General features: G+C 31.7%; 1 protein-coding gene across 2 annotated transcripts in view; it reads left to right on the forward strand.

The window, feature by feature from the left end:
• LOC105839907 (FH1/FH2 domain-containing protein 3) overlaps positions 1–25,975 on the forward strand; it is a 147,942-nt gene that overhangs the window by 34,526 nt on the left and 87,441 nt on the right. For both annotated transcript variants that reach the window (XM_036283573.1, XM_036283576.1), the window contains exon 3: positions 12,899–13,014. In XM_036283573.1, coding sequence (XP_036139466.1) covers positions 12,899–13,014 — 116 coding nt within the window. The remainder of the gene's footprint in view (positions 1–12,898; positions 13,015–25,975) is intronic.

A 25,975-nucleotide genomic window follows, 5' to 3' on the forward strand; every position in this document is an offset into this window, starting at 1 on the left:
ATCTTTTTGCCGTTTCTTCATGTTGCTTAGTTTGCACAGTAGCATGGTTGGCTTGTGTTAACGCGAAGCAATGAGCTGTCCAGGTAATTTAATCGCACTTCTTTTACAGTCGTGAACGCGTAAAAGGTATTACATCTTCTGATAGATATCACTAACTGCAGCTTTTACCGTTAATAAGCTTGGCATTGTACTCATAGTAATGTGTTACAACATTAATTAACATTGATTGACAATGACGTGTTTCTGTTGATTTATTATATTAATAATTTTACAGCTTTCAATATTATTTTCCATTTTTCTTGATAACTAATTTTTTTTAAACAAATTTAAAAATTAATTTTTTAAATTGACTTTTGTTTTAAATCAATTAAGTTATTAAACCTTTCTATTTTTTAATTATGTATCACCGAAATATGAATATAAGGCTAATAATCAAGATATTTAATGCTGATATTTAAAATATGAAGAAAAAAAAAATTTTTTTTATGCAGTATTAACTTTTAAATTTTAAATTATTTATACACGTTATAAATGATATTTACATTTAATAATTATTGACAATACTACATTATTAAAATAAATATTTCTTTATTTTTAGTATCCATGCCTGAAAGAATTTAAATAGGTAGATCTTGTTTATCTTGTTTAGAGAATGATATTCAACGTAGCCCTGGTAGTGCATGCCTCAAGGATCAACAGCTGTTTAGCATAAAGTTCTTAAGCCCTCACATGAGAGTCTAGCGAAGCCTTTCAGATTTGCGTATCGGCGTTAAACGTTATTTCCAATTTGCTTGCGTATAAAAGCACAATTCGAAGGTGCACGAGATCATGTGCCACGTAGCGCAAGAGAAACCGATCTAATCTTATGACGCTGAAGAGAACAAGGGTAAAAGACGAATTTACATTGAAACAAGCAAGAGATCTTATTTTCCAACGCGACAGAAAAAGCTTTCTTACCCGGCAAATGCAAACGCGAGATAAATGACACGTTGCGCAAAATAATGTAAAAGTCTTATTATTAGGTCATTCATCAATCTTGAAGAATCTTCTGATTCGATGCACTAATCGAATAACCGTGAAAATTGCCTCGAAAGCATTGAAGTAATTTTCTTCTATTCATGCAATCAACAAGAAATTTATTACCTAGTTTTGAAATAATCATAATAAAATTAATGATAGCGTAAAGAACTATTTTTTTTACAATAATAGTTTATTATGTAAAAATTATCTTAAACAAAAGTTTAAATCTAAAATTTAAAATAGATTAATTTATATACTTTTGTAGTACACATCACGATTACAAATGTGTCGTTAGCAATTTTCATCACAAGAGATGCTTACTTTCTACTAATATGATTCGAAAATATTAGTTAAAGTTATAAATTTCGAGATTATTGATGTACATAAATACATCATTATTTTGTATTTTATTTATTGTAAGCTATTAATGTGAACCAAATTTAGATAGGAAGATATTTATCTACAAGAAGTATATTTCTTTATTTCAATGGTTTACAAAGATATCATGCCGTAGGAATGTATGGAACCATTATTCCACGAGCTAGTAGTTGCAAAATTTTTTTTCCCTCAAAAAATATGAAATAAAAATATTAAAAAAATGGATGTTGTTGTGAAAAGAAAGAAAGAACAACTATTGCAACATAAAATCAATATATTTTTACTATTGCACACTTAAAACAAAAACGTTAAAAACTGAGAAGATCGTCGATTAGAATGCTAAAGAAGTGTTTATTATAACATAATTCTAATTGCAGAAAATCGAAAAGAATTTCATAATGTATTTTATTTTTTTTTTACTTGCACTAATATTTGAAATAATTATAGTTAAAAAAATTAAGTTATAATAAAATTAATGATTGAGGGAATTGTTTACATAATAGTAGTTGATTGCTATTTTATTTGTGTATAAATATATATACACAATGCAGTATATAATTTTTAAAATAATTGCTGTCTATTAAGAGAATTTAACAACTACTGCATAATCATTTCCAATATAATGTTGCCTAACATGATTTGTTTTATCGAAGCAAATTATAGGTTCTTTATAAGATTACTCCAAGTATTTTCGTAATTTTGCTGATAGAGTTGATGTGATTGTTTTAAACGTGATGAATGATTAGTCCAGCATGTTTCGTTAGTGTGCGATTTTTGCGAGGTTTAATTAACCTTAATGTTTCAGAAACATGACTAACAGTAAATAACATTAATATGCAAAAATTGTTAGCTTTTATTTTTTATTACCTAACAAGCTGTATGAAACATGTCGGAAATAGAGAATAATTTTGGATTTCAATAATAACTATAAAAAAAAAAATATCTCAAAGAAAAGATTTTAAGTACTTATAAGTTTTTAATCAGATTTTGAATTGAATATTTTTTCTTTATTTTAATATGATATGATAGGTAGACTATTTTCACGAAATTGGTAAGTTTTTATGAGATGACAATGATAATTCTGCAGTACACTGCAGAACACATAATTAGTAATGAAAAAAGGGAATAAAAACGGAGGAAAATTGTTTCGTTTTCGCACATGTGAATGCAACATACATTAATTTACTCTCTCGCTCTTTCTCTTTCTCTCTTTGTTTCTCCATGATTCCACTATAGGAGTAGTTCCTCTGCAGAATGGTTCAATCATCTCAACTTAGGTAAGCCGTTTATTCCCTGTTCCCACGAAACTTTAACAGACCACAGTGATTAACGAAGCGTTTCGTAACAATTTCATCAACGATTGGTTTGTATGGTTTTGACATTTTAGCGATGCAACTATTAATTGCTTTATTAATTGAAATAGTAACTTTGCATATGTATATAATCGCTAGAAAGTAGTGAGACAAGATTAATTATTATTTTTATTAGTTATCTTAAATTTATAGAATAAAAGATGAGAATATTATACAAAATCTCGTCATCAATATTAATTATCAATCTTAAAATATATTTTACACATAGTGAAACTTACACATACATACATATTATAGATATTTAAATATATTTAAGGGTTATTTTATATAGAAGAGAGAAACATGCATTTGTACTTTGTTATTAATATATAATGTACTTGTTGTAAATTTTTTTTAAGTAATAATATAATTAATTTGATTGGTAAATAAGTCAAGCGCAAAGGACATAGAATTAAGTATCTATTTATCTGATAGAAATCGTATGGGTTTATAAACTCGGTATCCTTGAAAAGTCTATAAAGAATCGTCCGGATCTCAAGGACACTGACTCTTGAAAAACTTAGCACTTTGGTTGGTCGATCTGTTGCAGCTATATAAACATCTCATATGCCTACATCTGCTCAGAAAGCAAACATCAAAAACAGTTTTCCTAGAAGTAACTTTTACTTCAAATCACTTTTTTGTTACTAATTTTCATAACTATTTAAAAAAAATAATTATTTTAAATGAATTGCAATTAATGATTAAAGAATTCTAAAAGAGATTATTAAAAACTGGTTGTTTTATTAGGGAAATACAAGAATGAGTAAGTTAGTACTTTTAAAATTAAATAAGATTAAACTTAATGATTCTTATAAAATTAAGTTAGTTACTTTAAAGTTACATGAATAACAAACTGACTTAGCTAAAATTTGTTTAGATTAAACGTTAAAATTAAATTGAAAAATCAAGTTTTAAGAGCATTATTTTTATATTAAACTAAAATGTTAATTTTATAAAATAAAATTATTTATAACACACAATTATAATATAGATTATCAAATAAATTTAATATTTGTGGTACATTAAATATTTATATGAAATAACGAAATATAGTTTTTTATGTGAAAATTAATTTTTTCTTTTATAATTTTCTCTTTAACGTAGAGAATAAAATTGTAACTTAGGAAAAAATTATTGAATTAATGTTTATGTACTTAAAAAATAATTAGTTAAAATTAAAAATTATTTTGTTAAAATTACTGAAGTAAAAATTTATTAATTTTTTAACTTTATTGTTTAACATTTTAACTAGTACCCGAATTTGATGAAATATGATCTTTATTCCGGCGTTAAAACTGCTTTTTATTGAATTAAATGAAATTTTTCAATTAAGTTATGAGATAGAGTTCGCTGAGAAATAATTCAATTTTCTGTCTGTCATCAGCTGCACGTTCGTTCCGGTCTTTTTAACTCAAATTGAATAGAAGATTATCAGTTTTATTAATAGTAAGATTCGAGATGCATGTGCATTCAAGGGATTACGAAACTGTAGCCATCGATGCGAAACCGGAGCTTACGAAACCATACAGAATAACCAAATGCTTCGGGCTTCGAGTAAGCGCGATGATTTACAAATAGTCAGTACAATCTGAAGTAAACTGAAACGCGTGCGGGAGAAACCAGAGATGAACGAGTAGTCTCATCCGCGGTATATATGAGATGAAGTAAGAGACGCGGCAGAGAAAGAGGCCCGAGGCCGAGGTGCGGTAGCCCTCGAGAGCGTGTTCTTTATCGCGCAAGAAGCTGTGAAATAGGAACAAAGGAGTTCTCTCGTGGCAAGTTCTCCTCCAAATCGAAACACTTGGGGAACAGAAGAAAAGAGAGAGAGAGAGAGAGAGAGAGAGAGAGAGAGAAAGAGAGTTACCGAGAAAGGCCTTCCAACTAAGATTATTCGTATACTTCTTTATCTTTCTCTGCTATGTTCTCGTCTCAAGTACCACCTATATTAAAGAGCGAGCCCTCGAGGGCTCAGAATCGCGTTCGCATAGAGACACCTTCATTTCCTCATTGCAAGCGACCGTCAAGAAAGAGATCACTACGGTTTTAATAGAACCTGCTTACTTAACTGTTAACCGCTCGCACGTCATGTTCATCATTTGATATTGCACATTTTATTTTTACTTTTTTTATCGTCAGTTTTAATCTTCATGTCAATTAAATGTAAATGTCCTTATTTCGTGGTTATCAAAACATTGGAGTTTAATACTGACAGCGTCGCCATTAGCGCCGTGAAAAGACGCTGTATTCGCATAAACTAATATTCGGCTTTAAACTGTTATTATTTCCTTTTTAATCACACGTCACGTGAATGGAAATTTTAATAGGAAATATATCAAATTATACGTCGAACCATAAATTCACTTTCATTTTAATGCAAGGCGCTCGACACGAGCCTCAATGGAACCTGTTTTACTTCATGAATGATTGAACGTTGCCGAGAACTCGATTCGCCACATTGTCAATAAATTCTACAACGGCTGCAATTATTTTTCTACATTATCTTGGAGAAGGTTAAAATTAGACGGCAGTTTGTTCACCTTCGAAAGGGCTAGCCCGCTTCACGAGACGCGATTTCGCTATAGTCGATAAGAGGCATGTCATGCTCGACTTGCCACGAACGCATGTACGTACACTTCATCTTTCGCATAGGAAGCTGCCCGCTGTGAATTCTTCATAAAGTGCGAATGGAATGCGTTTAACTGTTTACGAGTGACTTGTATGTTGCTCGAACCTGGTTGTAAGGAAGAATCTCATTCAGTCGCACTTAAGCCATTTGGTCGTTACACACGCGATATGTATCTATTATAATTGCAGGAGAGAGTAGTGCTCTAGTGTAGTTATGGACAAGTTGGCACCAAACAGGATTAGATAAAGGAAAAGCTGACGTACAAAATTTACTATAGTACTATCTATTGTAAATGTTTAGTAACATTGGTTATGATATTGAATACAATGAATTATAACGTGTTATATCTAAGATATTCATTTGCTCCGATTATTGCGGACTAATAAAAATTATATTTCACTTTACGCTCGCTGATTATTCTTATCTCTATCATACTTGATATTTTGAAGACATGGATTTTTGTTAAGATAATGTTAAAATGAGTAGTATATAGCTCAGACGTAATCTTCTATTTACATTCAGTTTTTATTAAAAGTAATTTTCTGCGTACTATTTTTTATGAATATTTTTAATATGGTAGAATTTAATGTAAATTTATTGTAAATTTGAATTTAAAAAATGCGACAGTATATAGTCGATGTTTATGTTTTTTCCATGTAATTTTCATTATCTTCCGCATGCATAGCGTTACCTGCAACGTTTTAAACGGTGATGCCACTACGTTAGTGCCACGTCTATTATCACTCGGAGTTTTCCATGATCCTAATGAGAATACCCTCATCCTTTTTTTTGTGTCGCTAGTCTTTTGATCTCAATCAGGGTAACTCACGTTTTTTGCATGTCATAGTATCGAAATTATTTTTACTAAAAGATCATTAACGAGACAATGTTTGTTTGATACTATCAATTTTATACATCATAAAAAAGACTGCATTTATTACATGGAAAATTGGATCCTGATGAAATGAACTGGTTTTCACATATGATGTGGGGTGTTTTTTTTTTATAATGTGGGATTAACAAAAAATCTCATAGACGCAAAGTTTAGTAATGGATATTTTTTGTGTCTAATGTTCTAATGTATCAAAGATATAAAACTTGTATTTTGTGAGTACAAGTATGAAATTTTTGTATAATGTCTTTTACGATTTATTATTTCATTTTTTATTATTTTTTATTTTTATTATTTTATTATCTTTTACTTAGCATTGATTGTGCTTTAGTATTTATATGAAAATATATACATATACATAGTAACCTATTTTAAATTATGTATTAAGAATTAAGAATTAATTCTTAAAAAATATGAAAAAATATTTTATACAAAGATTGTATGATCTAAAGAAGAGACAAATAATAATAAAATTGATTTTCGAAGAAATTGAAAAAATTTTTTAAGATTAAATGATTTTGAATATTTTGTCATCTTTTGGAATGCTATATAACATTTTTACACAATATAAATTTTATTTTGTATACGAAAGTATGGATTTAAAATTTTGGCTGACCTTAATTTTTTGATATGTTTTTTCTGTTACTCTTTAAAAGTAATTTTTCGTACTTACATCACAGAGTTTTTATTGGACTGACACGGTTGTGCTATAATCAATATCTCTGCTCGAACGAATGGACAGAAGAAAGGGCAAGCCGCGGCGGTCGCGTTTGTCGGGTTTTAGCGCAAGAAATCGCAAATGCGGTTGCCTATAATCATCGGTAATCGCGGAAGGAAAGGAGAGAGTAAAATAGGGACGGCTGTTAATACGACCGGTTACACCACTAACACCGCGATTGTCAAATTCCTAGAAGGTGTAACAACGTTTGTCTGAGTGACTTTGTTCACACCATTCTTCGCACGATTCGATAAATGACAATTTACTACATCTAAAAATTCTATTATTCATCACATAATTTTTTTTTAACTCAGGGGAAAGAATAGTAAAAAAATTTATATTGTTGAACTTATGATTAAATTATTCTGAAATACAAAACGTGGATAAAATTTAAAAGAGGAACAACGGAAAAAGAAAAAGTATATTAACAATTATGTAAGTATATTATCAATCGCTTTGACGATTTTAAGCATTATGCACTTTTACAATTGTTAAATGAATAAATTATTTGATTTTATTAAAATTTTATTTGTTACATTGTGTTACAGCTAAATACTTTTTTTACATTAAATTTAATACTGACAGTATTTATATTTATCAATTAATTATTTATATATTTTGAGTATTAAAAACATTGTTATTAGTATTTCTATAATTATTTGTAAAAACATCCAGAACTTTTAGAAAATACTTGGAATATTTATTTGGTTAGTTAAATACTTATTTTGTGTATTAAAATACTAGCAACAGTACTTTTAATATTTAAAATAAATAAATAATTAATTATTAGTCAAATAAATACTGTCATTATTGTCTTAGGATTTTGAACTAGATGCTTTTAAACAAATTCTATTTAAATATTACGAATAAACGGAACAAATATCGAAGTATTTTCGACTTCAACAAATAGAGCGCTAAAATTTTCTCCTAAAAATTCTCCTTTGAAGTATTTTGTAAGACGTCCGTTTCCGAGCTGACGTACGTCAACATTTTATTTTAAACTTATTTTGAACTGCTCTTCTTTAACTTGTCTTTACGCGAATAAATTTGCATGAATTCATTCTCCAGACATGCAATGTAAAGAGAAAAAAGGAAGATAGTCGTGAAAGTTTCGCACAGTCGAGCAGAACGACTCCACAAGAACACGAATGGCATTGCACTTAATTGTCTCGCGGCTTCTCAGGTTTCGTTCGGTATTCTTGCCTCGCGATATTTCCGACAGATTCTTAAAATCTATTTTTACCTTTAATTGTATTAATTAATAATGATGCCTCGACTTCCCACGATTGTACGTTTTACGTTGGGCAAGTACACTTATGTTAAAATATTTTAATTACTCTCACAATAAATGGCGGTGTCTTCCTGTTTACGACATTGTCTCCGTTGAAAGTCGACTTTATGCCGCGACTGTGAGAAGTTATAGATCGCTGGATCACTTGGTTCTAAAATTACTTCTGCGTATAATTCTGTTTTTTTTATTTAACTAATAGAAATTTGACCCTGTTGCGTTTTAATTAATTCTGTTATAAGTAAATTAAACTTTATTTTAACGAGCTTGATTAATGTTTTGCAAGAAAGAATTATTACTAAGCAATATATTCATGTAAGATAAATATAGCTATAAAAAAATATATCTATAAAAAAATATTGCATTCCTAATTAAATCGTGTTTGTCTGATGTTTGGTATTTTCTGCTTGTAACTAGCTTGTAAATGTAAATAGATATTTTTTTTAATCACACCCTGGCAACATCAACGAGATTCACAAGAATTGTCTGCGTTTCTCTCTCGGTTACGTATTCATATATATACACATAAGAAGATTCGCTACCGATAGAAACTTGGAGAAGAAAGACGAATGACAATAGGGAATTTATGATTTACTCGATGAGCAAACAATGTGATCCTACATGTGAAAACAGGGAAATCCTACGGGACGAATACGTCCCAAAGAGAAATGTCCATGAAAATACATTAGATGAAAAGAGAAGTCCTATCCGATGTAGTGTAGGAAGAGAGAGGGACAACGTTTACGTGCTCCTTGAACTGTTATGTCAACACGTTCGACTACTGATTTCTGACTAGAGATAAAAAATCATATTTCTGTATAAAGTGTTGTCATATTTATTGGAATTTTTACAAGGAAAACAAATTATGAGTAAAAGTATTGTTTAAAAAATATTATTTTTTATATTATTGTTACATTCAAATTGCATCTCAAATTTTGAATGTCATAACATAATTTTTTTATTGTTAGAATTTTAACGATGCAAAAGTATTTTTTAAATTATTATTTGATACAGAAGCTTACTAAACTAATATTGAGTAAGTTTGGTTATATTTGCGTATTATGTAACATTATGAAAAAATAGTTTCACTAATAGAACGTACATTTGCCAACACATTAACTGTTCTAATTTTAACTTCAATAATATGTTCTTATATTCATCGCGAATCGTTGTTTGCATACGCGTAAACTCCTAATCGCAAGGAATAATTTTACAATTTTTAAGCTGTAAATTCTCTTTTTTTAATCTATTTAATTGATTGAATTTTTATTTTAAATTTATTTTTTTTATTATTAAGATAAGAAGTATAATGAGAAATATATTAGTTTTGTCGTGTTTTTAATTGATCAATACTACTGATTTTTACTTTGAAAACATTTAAGAGACAATAGGCCTGTTCTTTGTCGCTGCACTGCTGCTCTCTGGTGCAATAAGTTAGAATAAGACAAATATATTTTTTCTCATTCTAACTTATTGCACCAGTACAGCAGTGCAGCGATAAAAAACAGGCTTAATTACATCTGTTGGAATAATCCAGAACATTATCACAGATAAATGTTCAATGAAAGATTAATTTACTCTTATTGTTAGTGCTGCAACTTATCTCGATTAGCGCTCAACATACGAGCCGTGTACACTGAGATAGCACATCCTTCCGGTAAATTGCTGCGTAAAGGGCGTAGATCATGTTCGAAACTGATAGCCGGGCGTATTGCGCAATTGGCCACGTGCGTGTGGTTTCTACCACATGCGATACGTTCCAGGGCAGCGTGGAGCAACGTAAGGCGGTGACTGCCGACATCTCACCATGTTTAATGCGGGATGCTTTGCGGGCGATGTACTATTTTAAAGCTGAGATTTTTAGAAATATAGGTCAACAACGTATTCGCGCCGTCGCTTCTCCGATCTCGCGTCGACGGCACGGTGTCGCGATGTCATGAACAGTATGTTGTACGGCACGATCACTTTCTCCTCCATTTTTTATCTACTATAAAATGTTCTAACTTGGGAGTCACGTTTTTTCTGCCCTCTTGAGAACATGCTTGAATTATAAACAACGTGTATTTTCGTTTATTAAGAGGTGCGGGATGGCAAACTACTTTATGATTTTACAATTGGCTCTATCCGTCTACAAAATTTTTTAAAAACAATCGAACTTCTTTCAGACTTTGTTTTCACCAACAGATATCTAAGAACTTTAGCTCCACTGAAGCAAAACACAAGTTAGTTGACTGGTAAAGGGTCAAAGGCCAAGATTATTAATAATTTTTAACGATTTAAAGTTTTTTAAATTATAACGCCGCATTTTAAATTGTAACGCAACTTACATCTGTTGCGAAGGATTTATTTTTATTTGATTTAAATAGTTTGAAACAAAATGTAAAAAAAAGACGAATTTATTATTTGCACTCCAAATATATCTAATATATTATTACATCTATTCTAGTTATTTAATTATTTTAATAAATTTTATTTAATTATTCAAATAGAAACTAAAGAGTCTGCGGGATGATTTATACACAAATATTGAAATTATATTTTTCTAAATACAAAATTACAAATTTATTTTTCTCACAAACTAGATTGCTTGTCACATAGCGATAAACAAAAAGCACTTGTTTTTTAATAATACTGTACCAGAGATATCAGAAAAAATAGATTTGGCTCCAACATCTAGAACACCTATCGCTTGGCTATATTGTTCTCACTCTCGTCTCATTTTACGTAAACGTGCGTGCTCCCTAGCGTACAGTTATCCCCCGCTGGCAACGTGCCGCGCTGGACCTGGCGGGTCTTAATCTCGTGAAAGAAGGAAGCGACCTAAAAAAAGAAACGCGCCGGAAGAAAGTCGTCGTTCTCATCGGGGTTACTTACCTCCGGCAATTTATCGCCGGTCGATTCGGCTCGTTCAGCTATTAGGAAGGGACGCGTGATCGCGCGGGATTTATGTCAGTCGCTGCGATCGTCCGGCTGTTACATTTTTACGATCCTTCTCGCCAGCGCGGCGGAAGATTTAACAAGGTCGACAGTGGATCGTGATCTGGGAAATTCGAGGTCCGTAAAGAATTTGATTTGATCGGGTCGCGAACTTTCACTAACATGGAGCTTCTTGTCGACCCTGTGATTCTTCGTTTCTTCATGCGCGACACGCGTCGCATCGTCAAAACGGCGGATACGCCAACTTGTTGCTTCTATGAGTTCAACGTTTTTCATTACTGTGATTTCTCTTTGATAGGCGTGCGTGAATAGTGAATAGTGAATTTCCTACCTATCTCCTGAAATTTTCTAATCTTATAAGGAGATTGGAAAATTTCAGAAGATAAGTAGGAAATTAGAAAAGAGTAGAATCAAATAAATTCTGTTCAAAAAAATTGAAAATATATATTTTTTCATTTTTATTTTTTAAATACTTTTTATTACAAGCGCGAAACATCGGAACATTTATTATTTTTAGAAAACATAAAATTTTCTACGTCATTTATGTTGTACGTATATAATAAAAGAGTACATTAAAGTACATAGATTAATTTAAGTACATAGATTTATTTCTTTGGATTTTATTAAAGTTATATGATATTTTAAAATGACACATATGTGAGGGGTTATTTAGTGGGAACTAAATTAAACCAAGCGATTGTCATCTCTCACGTATGAGAATAGCGTATGTGGGCCAACTGATTCGTAGATAAATTTAGCAGATTAGCTGCATTAGCTCGAATTATTGACCTATAATACTCCTACATATACATTGAATTTCTTCCCCGAAATCCTTGATTTCTTAATGAATAAAATCGTTTATTTGGATTACCGAATTTGTATGCATTAAACTTGAGCGCACGATCAAATTGAACAAGCAATTTAAGAAGGGCATTTCCTTTTTGAAAAATTGTTTAATAACATCAAAAATATTTATTTATCGTAACTCACCTAAAAATTAATTAATTTCTTATTAAAAAACAATATAAAAGCAAAATTAACAGAATGTTTGTATATAATATATAATATTTTATTTAAAAATTGATGTACATATTCTCATCAATTGTATTTAAATTTTAAGTGCCAATGTAAATTGTAACAGCAGTAATAAAATTATACATATATAATTATATTATATATATAATTGTATTAATATAAATTACATTATAAATATATATAACATAAAATTATATATAAGTAATAAAATATATAATTAATGCACATATATATAATGGAAGTATATTGCATACATATAGCAAAGAAAAATTGTTAATTTTTCTCTTTCTTGATTATATCATTAAAATAGATTAAAATTTTCTATAAAATTATGTATATACGCACACAGTTTATTGTTTTTTTATTTTTCAAAAACATTGTGAATTTGTATAATAGACTCTTTTTTCATTTTCCGATACAATTTTCGCGCGTGCTTGTAATAAAAGTCGCGAACTCGTAGAAGAATTTGCATTTTGCCAACTTTATTTCGCCGCGGATACAACACTTAAATGGATGGTGGTTATGCGAAAACCAGCTAACGATCGCCATCGGCGTAGTAATAATTTCCGCGGCACGATTACCACCGCATCCGGCTGCGTGCACGCAAAACAGACGCATTTCTCAATGCATCTTGCTACCTGTGTTGCAGCTCGATGACACGGCGCTCCAGCTGTACAAGGGCGGCGATTATGGCGCTTACCTGGACCTCGAGGCTTCCATCAACGAGCAGCAGGAAGAGTTTGAGGGCTTTCATGAAGGCGAAAGGTAAGTTTGCCAACAATCTATATCGCGAATAAGTAATTGAATTTTAAAAAATTGCTAGCGAATAACTTTATTATTATCGACTATATGCTATAAACAAAATAAAAAGAAATGCAGCTCACAACTTGCGCTTATAATTTCGAAATTTTATTTTTATTCTTGGAAATTTTACGATTTTTTTTAAGTACGACTTTTTTTTAATTTGCGGTATATAGATACTTATTTTTGACTTTTCCACTAGAGAGGAGTTTCGCGTAATTTACTTCAACTGCGCGTAATGATAGAGGCCATTTGTGCCCGCTTAATTGTACCCTGGGACAGTTGTTTTCTTGCATGCCATCTGAAGTTGGCCCTGTCGGAATAGACCCTGTATCTTTACGAGCCCCTCGCGGTTGGACCCCCCCGGATAATCACACAGTGGACAGTACTAAAGTCATAGTGGACAGCAATAGAACGTAGAACCGCCGGAATAATGAAAGATATTTAGATGAGAAGAGAATAGTGTGCGTCTCTTCAATATGATCGCAGCGGGAAGATTTGTGACACGTGAAAGGAAAGGGACTTAAGGACTCTGCCTTTCGTTAAATGAAAACTCTAAAGTTAATACACCAAATGTGTTGGAAAAAATCGCGCAAGTCTGTACAGAATCGAGTAATTAGTACACCTAGTTTGTAATCTTCGAGTGCTTGTTCAACAGGATAATTTTCTTCTAAGTAGTGCACCCAATGTAAAGAATTATTATTAGATAGAATTTAAACGCAAGCCGCCGTGATAAAACAGAGGAATAGCTTGCGTTTAGCATGAGTCATTTTGCGAACGATCGTTAAAGTGTTTTTGCTTGCGAAAGACAAATTTTTAATTAAAATACTCCAATGGAATGTAATTTATTTAATATTTTATTACATATATAATCATGAAATTAATTAAAAATAAAGTTTTACTTTACATTTTCTGTTAAATACATAGATTTAAATAATGTATTGAAAAAAATGCGGTAATCGCATATAATGCAAAAGTAATAATTTTATAATTATTTAATATGTTGCGAGGGGGGGGAGAGAGAGAGAGAGAGAGAGAAAGAGAGAGAAAGAGAGAGAGAGAGAGAGAGACAGAGAGAGAGAGACCGGGAGAGACCGGGAGAGACCGGGAGAGACCGGGAGAGACCGGGAGAGACAGGAAGAGACAGGGAGAGACAGGGAGAGACAGGGAGAGACAGGGAGAGACAGGGAGAGACAGGGAGAGACAGGGAGAGACAGGGAGAGACAGGGAGAGACAGGGAGAGACAGGGAGAGACAGGGAGAGACCGGGAGAGATCGGGAGAGACAGGGAGAGACCGGGAGAGACAGGGAGAAACAGGGAGTGACAGGGAGAGACAGGGAGAGACCGGGAGAGACACGTGTGTCAAGTTAGCATCTCAAAGTTTAGCATCTCTAAAAATATTGCAGAATTACTTGCATCCAGCATAGTTCTACAGTTCTTGATAGGTTTTAACAATAGTTCCGTTGAATTACCTATTTTAATTAAATTTTTATAAATGAGATGCTAACTTCTAAAATCGCATAATAGCATCTCACCGTATTTCGAATATACGACCACAGAGAAGACTAAATCTATAGAGTTCTATCGTTTAGAGATGTCCTATCAATAGTTCTGATGATTAAATTAATAAAAAAAAAATTTTTTTGTTACAAAACATACGTATATATGCGTATACGTCTGCGCACGTGGATTTGGTGTAACTGGCATCTTAGATAGACAAAATTAATTAATTTAAAAAATTTAGAAAGTATTTTTCAACAACTATTTTGATGGAAAACTTGTATTTATAGGTATTTATAGGTCTAGACATGAGATGCTGGTCGAATATCGACAGTTCTATTTATTTTAACGCAGTTCTCATATAGTTCCGAACGCGTACAATAATTTTCTAAAAAGTTCTGGTGATATAATTAATTAAAACATTTTTTAAACAATTATTTTGGCCGAAAAACTTGAATTTTGAGGACTAGATGTGAGATGCTGGTCGAATATCGACAGTTCTATTTATTTTAATGCAGTTCTCATATAGTTCCGGACGCGTACAATAATTTTCTAAAAAGTTCCGGTGATATAATTAATTAAACCATTTTTTTAACAATTATTTTGCTCCAAAAATTTGAATTTTGAGGGCTAGACGTGAGATGCTGTTTAAATATCAACAGTTCTATTTATTTTAACGCCGTTCTTATATAGTTCCGGACACGTACAATAATTTTCTAAAAAGTTCTTGTGATATAAATAATTAAAACATTTTTTAAACAATTATTTTGCTCGAAAAACTTGAATTTTGAGGGCTAGACGTGAAATGCTGGTCGAATATCGACAGTTCTATTTTTTTTAACGCAGTTTCCATATAGATACGGACGCGTACATTAATTTTCTAAAGAGTTCCGGTGATATAAATAATTAAAACATTTTTTAAACATTTATTTTGCCCTCAAAATTCAAATTTTTTGGGTGTGACCGGGAATGACGGAGAAAGACGGGGAGAGACCGGGAGAGATCGGGAGACACCGGGAGAGACGGGGAGAGACCGAGAGAGATGGGGAGAGATCGGGAGAGACCGGGAGAGACGGTGAGAGACCGGGAGAGATGGGGAGAGACCGGGAGAGACGGGTAAAGACGAGGAGAGACCGGGAGAGACCGGATGAGACCGGGAGAGACGGGGAGTGACGGGGAGAGACCGGGAGAGACAGGGAGAGGCAGGGGGAGAGAGAGAGAGAGAGAGAGAGAGAGAGAGAGAGAGGGAGAGAAAAAGAGAGAGAGATTATTTAACTCGTTAGAAGCAAAATTTATTTTTAGAAAATAATAGATAATCTAGATAATGAAATGGATTAATTGCCACCAACTTTAATAACAAGCAATTAAAATTTTAAAACTGTGTTTTTGGATTTTTTGATCATTTTTAAGTATTCTGCTTGTGTATGTTTAGTGGCGAGGTATTCCACTGTGGAGAATATATGAGAAACTAGGCGCTGGTTTCCGTTGTTGAGAATGCATGGCGGTTGCTGCAGTATATTTGCGGTTTGCGTATCGAATTCACGTTAATGCTGTGAAGGCTAACCGTTCTCGTTGTGTATTAACGCAGGTAAACTCCCTAGGGAGAGCGAGGCATGTGTTAAATTTAGTTTCCCTTTGAGAGCTTCGAGACCCATGTCTTTTCGGTGACTTTCCATTCCCCTCGAACCTACGCAATTGCTTACTTACATCAAATATGTGATGGCGAACAATGGCAGCGAGAAGCGCGGAAGCGCGCGCTGTTTTCTCTTTTATCATTTTTTCTTTCCACACAAAGAGATACTTTGCGGTTCATTAAAAATTTTCTTATTACTTCTAATCTTAAAAATAGGAAGATATGGTAAAGACAGAAATAATTGTACCATTAATATGTAGTTCTCTTGAGAGATGTGTCTATTCTTTTCTCCGTCATCAAACTACACATTTTTGTATGGATTCCTTGCATTTATCTTAACTCTTTATTTCAAAAGTTATGACAAGTTATTCTTTATTTATGCTTCTTAATTTTGAATGATTATTTATAATTAATTTTGACTGTAGGAAAATTAACTTTTTAACTGCTGGGAGATTTAATTGCTATCGAGAAAATTAAATTTGTTTTATATACATGTATTAGGTATAATTACATGTTATTTACCTTTTAACAAGACAGTTTTAGATGAATGCTGAATATTTAAATTAAGATTTAAAATCAATTTTAAATCAAAATTAATTAATGTTGCATAAAGCGTTACATGTGACATGATTGCAATCTTTATTTTCACGGCGATTGGTCAAGATTGAAATATTCTCGTATACACGCATGTTGAAAATAAGATTGCTTCTTGTCTATTAATCGGCACCAGTACGTTAGTATGCGCTCGATGTACCGCCTTCAATTGGATTGCATTTGGCCAGTCGTCGCGTGCTCAAAAGCACGTTCGCGCGAAATGTCGAATAAACGAGGGACTGGCTGAATGAGAGAGGATAAGCGAGGTAGCAGGAGGATTGGAATCGCTCGGATTTGGGGAGACGAGGTCGAGGGGAGGAATGGGAGTTAAATAAATGTTTGCCCGCAGAGATATGCGTTCCAATATTTGAAACTCCGGAATTTCCGCGAACCGCAAAATGACATCATACGTTTACCGCACTCTCGTCCCTTTCTCCGCTTGTTCGTCTCACGTGTGGTTCGATTTTTCATTCTCTCCGGCATACACACGTACGCCCCTAAGTTCATATAAGTTTCAGATACGTCTGTATATGGTGGAACTAAATGAAAACTGGCTTTTCCTGTTATAAACGTAATGTTGGCCATGTCGAAGAAATATCGTATTATTTTTTTATTATTATTTATTTTAGTGTATAAATTGTGTAGTTGAATTTGATTTTGATCAGGTTTAATGGAGACAGATTGGAACAATAGTTCATATCATTACTTTACAATTCTTATTGTGTACCAAGATAAAATGATAACGGTAGAGGAAGGTCATCAGGCATATCATCAACACTGGTATCTTATTTTAGGTCTTTAATAATAGTGATAAAACTTTTCAATTTATGATTATAAACATTGTTTGTTATATTTATACAGACTTTAGTAGAAATTTAACTTTTGATTGGATAGTTATACTATTTTTTTTGTAATAATTGAACAGCAAAGCTCTTTAAAATTTCAATCAAGATGTAATATTTTTCTCGCAGTTATTGTTCAGAAAAACTGTGTAACATCAAAACTCAATTATAACATATACATAACAGTAAATAGAGAACAATAAATAGAGAAAACATTTTATAGTTCAAATAACATAACAACATTTGTTAGTTGTTATCGCAGAGTAAGAATAAGGAGACTTAACTTTATAGCGTAGAGAGAGAGAGAAAAGTTGATGGTCACTGAAAATATTTCGCATGGTAGCGGGTTCGGAATATCTGTTCATTTTGATCTGGTTATCTTGCATATTTATGTTTATATAGTGTTATTTTTAATTGGTTAGTATTTCAATAAGTATATAGTGTCCTGTGTGTACGCATCAATCGTTCAACGAATATGCGTGATGTCGGAACACTACACTTAACAATATACTAACACAATTAAATATAATATCGTATACATATACGAATACATAAGATGACGATTAAAGTAGGCAAGTATTCCATTCGGCGAATCTGCCACTATGCAGAATATTTTTCAGTGTCTTTAATCTACGGAGTTAAATCTCCTTATTTTTACTTTATGATTGTTATGTAACATTTTTGTATATGTAAAAAAATCAGTAATATTATATAATAACCGAATATTCAGTAAAACTGCATAAATTTCTATCAGGAATATGTGTATATATTGCTTTATCACTAAGTTTAAATGAATTATTTATTTATCTGATATAAAGTAAATAGTTTGTTAACTGATATAAAGTAAATAGTTAATTGTAATTAGTACAGAAGCATTATATTGATTGATATTTTCTATATAAAAGTAGGATTAACATTTAAAAAAAATTAAACTACAACGTACACTCATGTTTTGAGATAAAAAAATCTAATTTTTTTCAAACTACGCTACGCAACACAGAACTTAATTTATTATTAAAACTTTTTAAATCAACGCAACGTATTTGTTCGTAGAATTTTCTTCGATGATAGATTTATATAACGATGATGGTAAAATTTAATATCTTTTTGAAATTTTAACGATTTTCTTTTGCTTATGATTTCTTCAAATTCATGCTTCGTTTCCGGATCTGCTGATCGTGATTGCCGATCGCTCATAAAGTGCTAAATTATATGGCTGTGCCCAGCTGCGGTCTCCATGGCGAATCGCCTGTCATTACAATAGCAAGCGACGACAACCAACTTCGTACCACCCACGGCGGTTGATTTAGATCACGGGAAAATCATCCGTGAGAACTGCTTTTGCAATAATTATCTCACACAGTTAATATTAAAATAATATGAAAATTGATCTATATACGAAAGTCGATAAAATTGAAATAACGACAAATAATAAGGTAGTTTCTATAAAATTGCGTAGATCTGATCTGCAGTTGCATCAAGAAATAATATTATAATCAAGTACCTAGATACATTTCAATCGAATTTATGTTACTTGTAGATGGAGAAAAAGGAGCAGATAGAAGGAAGGTAGCTAACTTTCGCGTGGGTAACGAATCGTTTATCTTTACAGTAATGCCTGGCAACTGATCGCCCACGCATATATGAGATACCGCCACGTGCGTATTCGCGATATTTCTCACGCAGGCTGTTGCGCCTTGTGCGCTCGCGAAATTAATTTGCGTAGCTGCATCCTAGGCGGTCATCCGTGTCTCGCATATAAAGAGGCGGGGATAGTTACGATAACAAATTGAAGACGCCTCCGGAAGAACAAGTTTTTTTTTAATGTTACATAAATCGCTTGTTTGACATACTATTTAATCTTAACGATATTACATTAATAAAGAATTTTCCGTAATTAAACTATAAAATATAATTAGTTGGACAATAGTTAATAAATACTTCTATCATATTTATTTTCTTTTATATTAAATTATTTTTTAATTTTTGAAAGTATGTTTCAAAACACATTTCTTTATGTTGTGTAAGTTTCAAAGAACATTTGAAAAATAATTAGAATTATATGTATGTTTATATACCAGAAATAGAATTGTTCGGAATTGTTTATTATTTTGTCAATGTAAAGATCACTTATTTTATTGTGAATAAGATAAATTTATATAGGGATCTGTTTTCATTTATTCTGTGGAAAATAGGACCTATTTTTTCAAGAAAAAATTAATCAACTACTGGAGAAAGTAAATGCTATACTACTAGAATGTCGAAACTTATCTCTATTCCATGCACAGCGTACTTAACTGAAAGGCGGTCCCGATGGACTTTACCTAATAAACTTTGTGTCATCGCATTTCCCTTACGCGCCCTCTGCCCATCTCTCCCTCTTTCTTCTTTTCTTCCATTCTCTCTCTTTCTCTTTCTATGTGTTTCTTTCTCTATCCTTTACAGAATCTTATGTAATCTGTTTGAATGTGCGGTATGTCGGGTGTACGTATATAATTATAATGGAAGGTATACATGTATCTACAAGTATAACAACTGAGGTAGGAAGGAGACGCTATGAGAAAAGGTGTGGATGGTGAAGTGAAGAGTGTGGGTAACTAAGAGAGGGATATGGGTACTCTCCCAAGGGTTCAATAACCAGGCACAATAAGTCGCTAAACGCTCGGTATAGACGTTGCGATGAGTAATCAGCTTCCTACGTATCGGACTCCAAGATCATTAAAGTATATACACACACGAGTATATTTGTTTGAGATACATCCTGTTTGGATATTAGTGCATCGTGACTTCGTATGCAAGATTTAAATCAACTTGCTTCTTCTTGTTTATTGGTATCATATATTGCCACTAAAATTTCTAACGATTTATAATATCGTTAAAAGTTGCTCTATACAAAAAAAAAAGTATATTTTTAGTATTGTCTGTTAAATATATAAGTGACAAATAAATATCAATGTTGATCTTATCCTTAAGGACTAGAAAGGATTTTATACGATAATTTTCTTCGTATTTTGTAAAAAGTATTTTTGCATATAATAAGTTAATTGTATCCAACGCAACATGTTGTAGATATGTTGCAATAATACGATGCCATATGTGACGATTTGCATTGTCACTTCTGCTTAAGGTAACAGAGGTATTTTGCATGACAACAGTGATCAGTCTTGCTGGAATCCTGGAATTCACCCGACTTGTAGTGCAAACTATGCTAATAAATCGCCTCATTAATGTCGCAGGCTAATGTGCGTCAAGCGAGCAGTGACATTAATGTTATTAACAGCGACAGGCCAGCAACGTATATTAGCTCGAATTGCGATAAATTGATATTTGGTAAATTAATCGTGATTATTAAATCATTAAAGACTTGTGTCGAGGTTCTTTATTTATCGAGCTTTTAAACATTCTATATTTGATTTTGTATAATCATTTTTTACATAATCTTTTATTAGTTTGTATTTACAGTTTTTAAATTACATTTGTTAAAAATATATAATGTATATCATTATAAATGTATCAAATGTGTTTGTTAAAAGAATTTTTGTATCTACTCATGCAATATATCTTTATGAAATAAGGAATAGAAAATTATTCTTTTAAATCGTATTCTTATTCTTAGAAACATGATGAAAAACTAACTTAAAACTGTAGTTTTCTATAACAGCAAGATTATTAAATTTTTAAAAAAATTTAGTTTTTGGAAAAATTTTTTTTCCTTAAAATTGCGTGCATTGCTGATTAAATTAATGAGCTTATGTCATCCGTAGATTTCGAAAACCGATGACTCACGTGTTCTGCGTTTAAGAATAGAGTTTACGTGTTGCACACACGATCGTTTAATTCGCCATTGCGCAAGACGGTTCGGGAAGTTAATTGACAATAGATAAATTGCATTGTAATATATGTTGAAATGTCTGAGTTTTGTAACTTTTATTAAAACTTATATTAATTACGGCTTAAAAAAAAAATTACTTTTTAATTACTTGTTAAATTAAGTTTTCGTGCAAATATTATACCAAGTATTATACATTAATTTATACTTGATAATATATACAATTTTTACAAAATATGCTTTTCAACAGTTTTGCATATAATACTTCGGATTGCTTTTTAATAAAGAGAAGTGCAAAATTACTTGTTCCAAAAAGCAAAGAACAGTTGGCGACTCGGCTCGGAATAAATCGTATAACTGGGTTTCGAGATCTATTCCCGAGGATATTCGGCTGGGTATACCTCGCGACCGGCCGTTTTCACGTTTTATAAATATCTGTTTGTACGAACTGGCGGTAACACGTCTTAAATGCGACAATGAGTCAAGTAGCACATTATTATAAATAAATATTACAAAAACACACATTTATATACGTGCTGAAACTTGCTGAACGATGTTCTGAGACGTGAATACTATATAAAATTGCAGCATTCTGTTTTCTTCTGTAAACTATAGTTTAAAAAGTTATATATATATTTTTATAATTTGTAATAATTTTATGTACGTGGAAAGTTTTCGCGTCTTTTAATGTCCCAATAAATATAAAATAATACGTTGTTTACAACATTTTTCTTATCAAGTCAGGCTCCTAAACTGATGGTTACATCTATAGCCTGGCGGCACAGCGATTTCGCAACGCGAGATCATTGGCGCGTTTACCGGAAGAAAGGCGATAGATTTATGAGAGAAATCCGTTCCAGGTCAGGGTTTCACGCTGTTGTGCGCGTGATCTTCCGACACACGCCGCATAAGAATACCATTAAATCTTATGTAATATTGCACGACCGTGAACGTTTAATTGCCATTTTGAGAAACACGTCCAAGACACCTAATTCAATTATCTATCTACAAATATTGCGCAAACGTCGCGTCACAACGAATCATGCTCAGTTTCTTAGGTTCGTGAACGCGCGTGTCCATTACATTAAGTGATTGAGTTTCGATCGAAAGAAGGTTTGCGTGCTGAGAATATTGCTTACGGTATCTACATTTTCTATTTGGTTTAGATTTGTTATACTTCGATTGGATGATAAAACAAAACAACACACTAATATATCGAAAGATTTCTGAAGCATGCAATTGATATATTTTAAATTTTATCGTAAATAGATATAATACTTAATATTGCTTGTGTAGTAAGAAATGCAGAAAATACAGCACAAGCACTTATTTTCGTGACAAGATTTCAAAAAAATTAAAGAAATAATTAATATCTAATAAATTGTATCGGGTTTTGAGCTTATATTTTTTGAGTTATTTTTCCCACAATTTTATGAATTATTAAATTAGAAATCTATATAATATGTAACTAAGAAAAAATCTGTTTATTATTTAATTTTAAATTGTCAAACGTTATCAAATATTGAGCATTTTAAATATACATATAACTTAAAAAAAATAATTAAAGCTATTAAGGATAATTTTATCTTTTTTATTTTTGAAGAAACATGATTTAATTTTCTTAATGTCGATTTCAAAAGCAGTTTAAAATATCACAAAACATTTTTATCGTCTCAGAGAAATCACCTGAAATCAGTATTGCTTCTGTATGGCGAATATAGACATCTGATCATATTTCAAGGACTTAATGCACTATCTTTTCGATCCAATACTTACGGCGCGAGCAAGATTCTCAGAGGAGAACCAAAATCGCGAGCGCTGTACCACATTGCACCACACTCCCCAGATTACATTGCGCTATTTTCTCTGTATTTTCCCACTTTCATATGGAAGACCTTACTCTTCTATATCTAGTAAAAAATTCTCAGTTATGTTTTTATCTCTTCAAATATATTTAATATTTTATTCATTCACACATACACACAATTGTGAAAAGTGATATCACAATAATAACTATTACAGATAATTTTCTAATAAATTGTTAAATTTTAATATTATAATATTATAATTTTATTATTACTATTATTTTTGCCATCAATAATGCGAACATATTCTAATTTTGCGTATACAAGTTTTATTTACAAAACTTCTAATTGTTCTATTGAAGAATATGTAATTAGTAGCTGCATCCGGAATTTTTTAAATAAGTAATGTTTGGCAAAAAATTATTTTAATTTGTTTTTTATAAGAAATTATTATTAGGTATTAAGGTCTGCTGCAAACTACTGCAAGTCAGTGACTATTTTTGACATTGACTATTCTCATATATTTATATTTGTTTTTATGTTATAATTAATTTGTACTTGCAATTCAGTGAATCCTTTGTTGCATAGTGTAGGGCGAGAAAGATTTTCTTAAATAAAAAACGCATGAAATTTCGTGCAATTGCGGATAGTATGAAGCGATGGAACTCTCGTGATCAATATATGAGTTTGCTTCGAAATACGCTTTAGATAATATTTCAGAACACTATTACTGTCTCTTTTATTGCCATAGATAGAACTAACTCCTGCCTGATGTTGTCTAAGCATTGCCTCGTAAACTTTACATCGCGCATCGTCCAGTCATCTGGCAAGTCGTAACTTATGATCGTGTTCGCGTAACAGACTATCTATTTTTAAGTTCTTTCCTGTTATTTTAAATTTGTCTCAATATATAAGCATAATATGTCTTCTAACTTATTCAATGCATTTGGAATAGTGAATAATCACTTGAGTCTACTTTTTAATTTTCAAAATTTTATTTACTTGTGACACTTATTTTCTTTTTATCTTAAAATTTTAATAAGAAAATTTTCTATTAAATTATAGCATCTAATAAAAATAAAATAATAGAATAATTTTTAGTATTTTAAATATAGATATTAAGATAGAGATAAACGCGGCTGTTTATATTTTCAATTGATAGAAAACTGGGTCATAAAATTTATTGTAAACATTGCATTATAGCAATTCTTTTATTGCATTTATTTTTATCGGAAGAAACAAGTAAGCTAGGATAAGAAAGGAAAGCTGTAACAAGCTTAATCGCTTGTAAGCCCAAAGACTCGAAGCTCTAGGATTGGATATTACATCCGCGATCGGCTCGCACCACGTAAGCTCAAGAGCTTTTGGATTTAGGTACACTACTGGAAACAAATGGTCTCCGGGATCAATGGCTCGCCACATCGGCCGGTAATTACGAGCTGTTACCACGCAAGGGACGAGAGGGAAGGTACAGACCGTGGATCAGGCGTTGCCTCGTTACACAATTAAATTTACGATCGACTCGAACGCGATCGGACGTTGCCGGTAGCATGGGGGCGGATATAAATTGCGGAGCGCCGGTTTGAGTTATACCCGATTGGTGATGGTCGATTAAGGTCGACGACAGGAACTCGTATATTTCGCGCAAGGAACCGTGCATCGTTGGACGCGACGAGAAAGATGCAAGAAGATTGCATCTTTCTGGATTTTTCAAGAGGAAGGAAAATATTTCAACCTTTTTCTTTAAAAACAAAATGTTTTATTAACTAAAATTTTATGAAGAATAATACATTGTTAATATTGTGAATTAATTCTACAGTACTTTTTTTAGATTAATTATAAATAAAAAAACATATATAATATATATTGATTGATATTTAATATTGTAAAATTAGTAATTTTTTAATTTTATTATTTTTTAGCATGTTAATCACAGCTTAATGGTTTTTTCGTACATATTTCTGTACCAAAAGTAGTATATTTTTTAATTTATTAAGGCTATATTTAATTGCAAAATTAAACTGCTTATTCTTTTGTAAATAATTTAATTCTTAAATAATATTTTCAATGTATTATTAGTTTTATCTTTTATATATCATTTGCACAAGTTTTTTTTATTATTCTTACAAAAATGACTATAGAGACGAATTTACTGGCTGAGGTAAATTAAGAAGACGTAGAACAAGTTATCCTACGTGCAAAAATAAAGAAATGTCAGTCGAGGAAATAAAAGTGACGGTGCGCACTGAGACTAACTATTCCGCGCGGTTAACTCAAATAAGGAAACTGTCTCACCGCAAACTGTAAGAAGTTCTGAAACTTTTCCAGAATTTTCTGGAAGCGAATCCTGTAGAACTCGATATACAGCACTGCGGCATTTTACGGAGGCGTATTTGGTCGCAGTCGCAAGCAAAAGTGGTAAGAAGAAAAGTGCAAGTCGCTCCATTCGTAATATCCTGCTCTGAAACTTTGTCGCGTACTGTCGCCGAATTTTGCTGGCTTTTTTCAATCAATTCTTAACTTCTTGTTTTTCTCCGAAGGTTTATTTTGTTACGGATCGAATTATAAAATTATATAACGCGAAATTTACACATTGCAGTTCTCCAGGTACAGAAATCTTGTGCATATTAAAACATTTTAATGTCTACAAAGGAGCTTAAAGGAAGTTTATATATTATTCTTAAAATTATTTTTCAATGTTTTTTTTTTTATTGAAAATAAA

This window comes from Monomorium pharaonis, chromosome 2 (assembly GCF_013373865.1).
Source record: "Monomorium pharaonis isolate MP-MQ-018 chromosome 2, ASM1337386v2, whole genome shotgun sequence".
Lineage (NCBI taxonomy): Eukaryota > Metazoa > Arthropoda > Insecta > Hymenoptera > Formicidae > Monomorium > Monomorium pharaonis.